The 2,105-nt window shown below is 43.4% G+C and overlaps 1 protein-coding gene across 1 annotated transcript; it reads left to right on the top strand.

The window, feature by feature from the left end:
• The first annotated feature begins 1,318 nt into the window (after nucleotides 1-1,318).
• On the top strand, nucleotides 1,319-1,753 carry LOC130975085 (uncharacterized). The gene has a single exon (XM_057899917.1). It carries the CDS (start codon nucleotides 1,319-1,321, stop codon nucleotides 1,751-1,753), a length of 435 nt encoding a protein of 144 aa, XP_057755900.1.
• The last annotated feature ends 352 nt before the right edge of the window (nucleotides 1,754-2,105 follow it).

Raw genomic sequence — 2,105 nt, 5'->3', positions numbered from 1 at the left:
CAATACTGGTATTTCTGTAGACCTAGCAAAGGTAGATGTCATTTCTAGTTTGCCTTACCCCTCCTCTATGAGGGAAGTTCGTTCGTTCCAGGGCCATGCAGGTTTCTACAGGAGATTCATTAAGGAATTTAGTAAGGTAGCATTGCCTTTATCTAGACTGTTACAGAAGGATGTTGAGTTCGAGCTGAGTGAGGATTGCATGCAAGCATTTGATAAGCTGAAGATCGCCCTAACTCAAGCTCCAATTGTGAGAGGACCAGACTGGAGCTAGCCTTTTGAGATTATGTGTGATGCCTCCAACTATGCAGTAGGAGCGGCGCTGGCTCAGCACGAAGGTAAGGATCCTTTCGTAATAGCTTATTCTTCAAAAACCTTAGACGCTGCTCAGTCTAACTACATCACCACTGAAAAAGAGCTTCTGGCTATCGTTTTTGCTCTGGATAAATTCCGAGCCTATTTACTTGGTACTAAAGTGGTAGTGTACTCAGACCACGCAGCTCTAAAGTATTTATTAGCTAAAAAAGAGTCTAAACCAAAGCTAATACGTTGGATACTGCTGCTGCAAGAATTTGATTTAGAAATTAAGGATAGGAGTGGTAACCAGAATTTAGTGGCAGACCACTTGAGTCATTTTGAGCACATTAAAGATGACTCCACTCCTATCAATGATGCCTTTCCACTTGATAGCTTGCAGGCAGTATCTGAAGTAGTTCCTTGGTACGCACCTGTAGCTAATTATCTACTTAGCCGTACACTCCCTCCCAATTTCACTAAGCATTAAAGAGACAAGCTAAAAAGCAAGTCCAAATATTATATATGGGATGACCCATATTTATGGAGGTGTGATGCTGACCAGGTAATTAGGTGTGTACCCCAATCAGAATTCCAATCCATTTTAGAGGCCTGCCACTCTTCTGAGAGTGGTGGACATTTTGGCCCTCAAAGAACAGCTAGAAAAATTTTAGACTGTGGATTCTGGTGGCCCACTCTTTTTAAAGATGCTACTGTCTTTTGTAAATCTTGTTCCCCATGCCAAAGGTTTGCTAATATATCCAAGAGGGATGAGATGCCCCAACAGATTATGCTATTGTGTGAAATTTTTGATGTTTGGGGCATTGACTTCATGGGTCTATTTCCAAACTCTGGTGATTACTTTTATATACTGTTAGCTGTAGATTATGTTTCTAAATGGGTGGAAGCAACTCCTACCCATACTGATGATGCTAACACTGTTATTTCCTTTGTTAGAAACCATATTATCTGTCGCTTTGGATCACCACGAGCAATCGTGAGTGATCAAGGCACTCACTTTTGTAACATGAGATTAGCAGGACTACTGGAAAAGCATGGAATAGTTCACAAAGTAGCAACAACTTATCATCCCCAGACCAATGGACAAGCAGAAGTGTCTAACAGAGAGATTAAACGCATCCTGGAAAAGATAGTAAAGCCTCATAGGAAGGATTGGAGCGCCAGACTTGTTAATGCGCTTTGGGCATACCGGACAGCGTACAAGACACCCATTGGGATGAGCCCCTTCCGCTTAGTGTACAGAAAGGCTTGCCACCTCCCAGTAGAAGTGGAACACAAGGCTTTCTGGGCTGTGAGGGAGTGCAACATGGGATTTGAGAAAGCTGGCACTGAAAGGAAGCTACAACTGGCAGAACTAGAAACCCTTCTCCTCGAAGCTTATGAGAATGCCAGATTATACAAAGAGAAGGTCAAGGCTGTGCATGACAAGCATATTAAGTGAAGAGAGTCCAGACCGGGAGATCTAGTTCTCCTTTACAACTCCAGGCTGAGACTCATGCCAGGAAAGCTGAGATCCAGATGGGAAGGACACTACAGAGTAGAGAAGGCAGAACCATATGGAGTCTTCCACTTGAGTCATCCTTCAAGTCCCAATTTCATCAAGGTCAATGGACATCGCCTAAAGCTTTATCATGGTGAGAAGATGAAGGAACACAAAGAGCCAGAGGTCTTCCTCTTGGAGGACCCATCAACAGAAGCAGAATAAGCCTGAAGACCGTCCAACTTAAGGACGTAAAAGCAAAGTGCTAGGCAGGAGACAACCCACCATGGTATGATCGTCCTTTCTTTCCTTA

Source organism: Arachis stenosperma, chromosome 4, assembly GCF_014773155.1.
Source record: "Arachis stenosperma cultivar V10309 chromosome 4, arast.V10309.gnm1.PFL2, whole genome shotgun sequence".
In the NCBI taxonomy this organism is placed as follows: Eukaryota; Viridiplantae; Streptophyta; class Magnoliopsida; order Fabales; family Fabaceae; genus Arachis; species Arachis stenosperma.
This window is presented reverse-complemented; position numbering and strand designations above follow the sequence as displayed.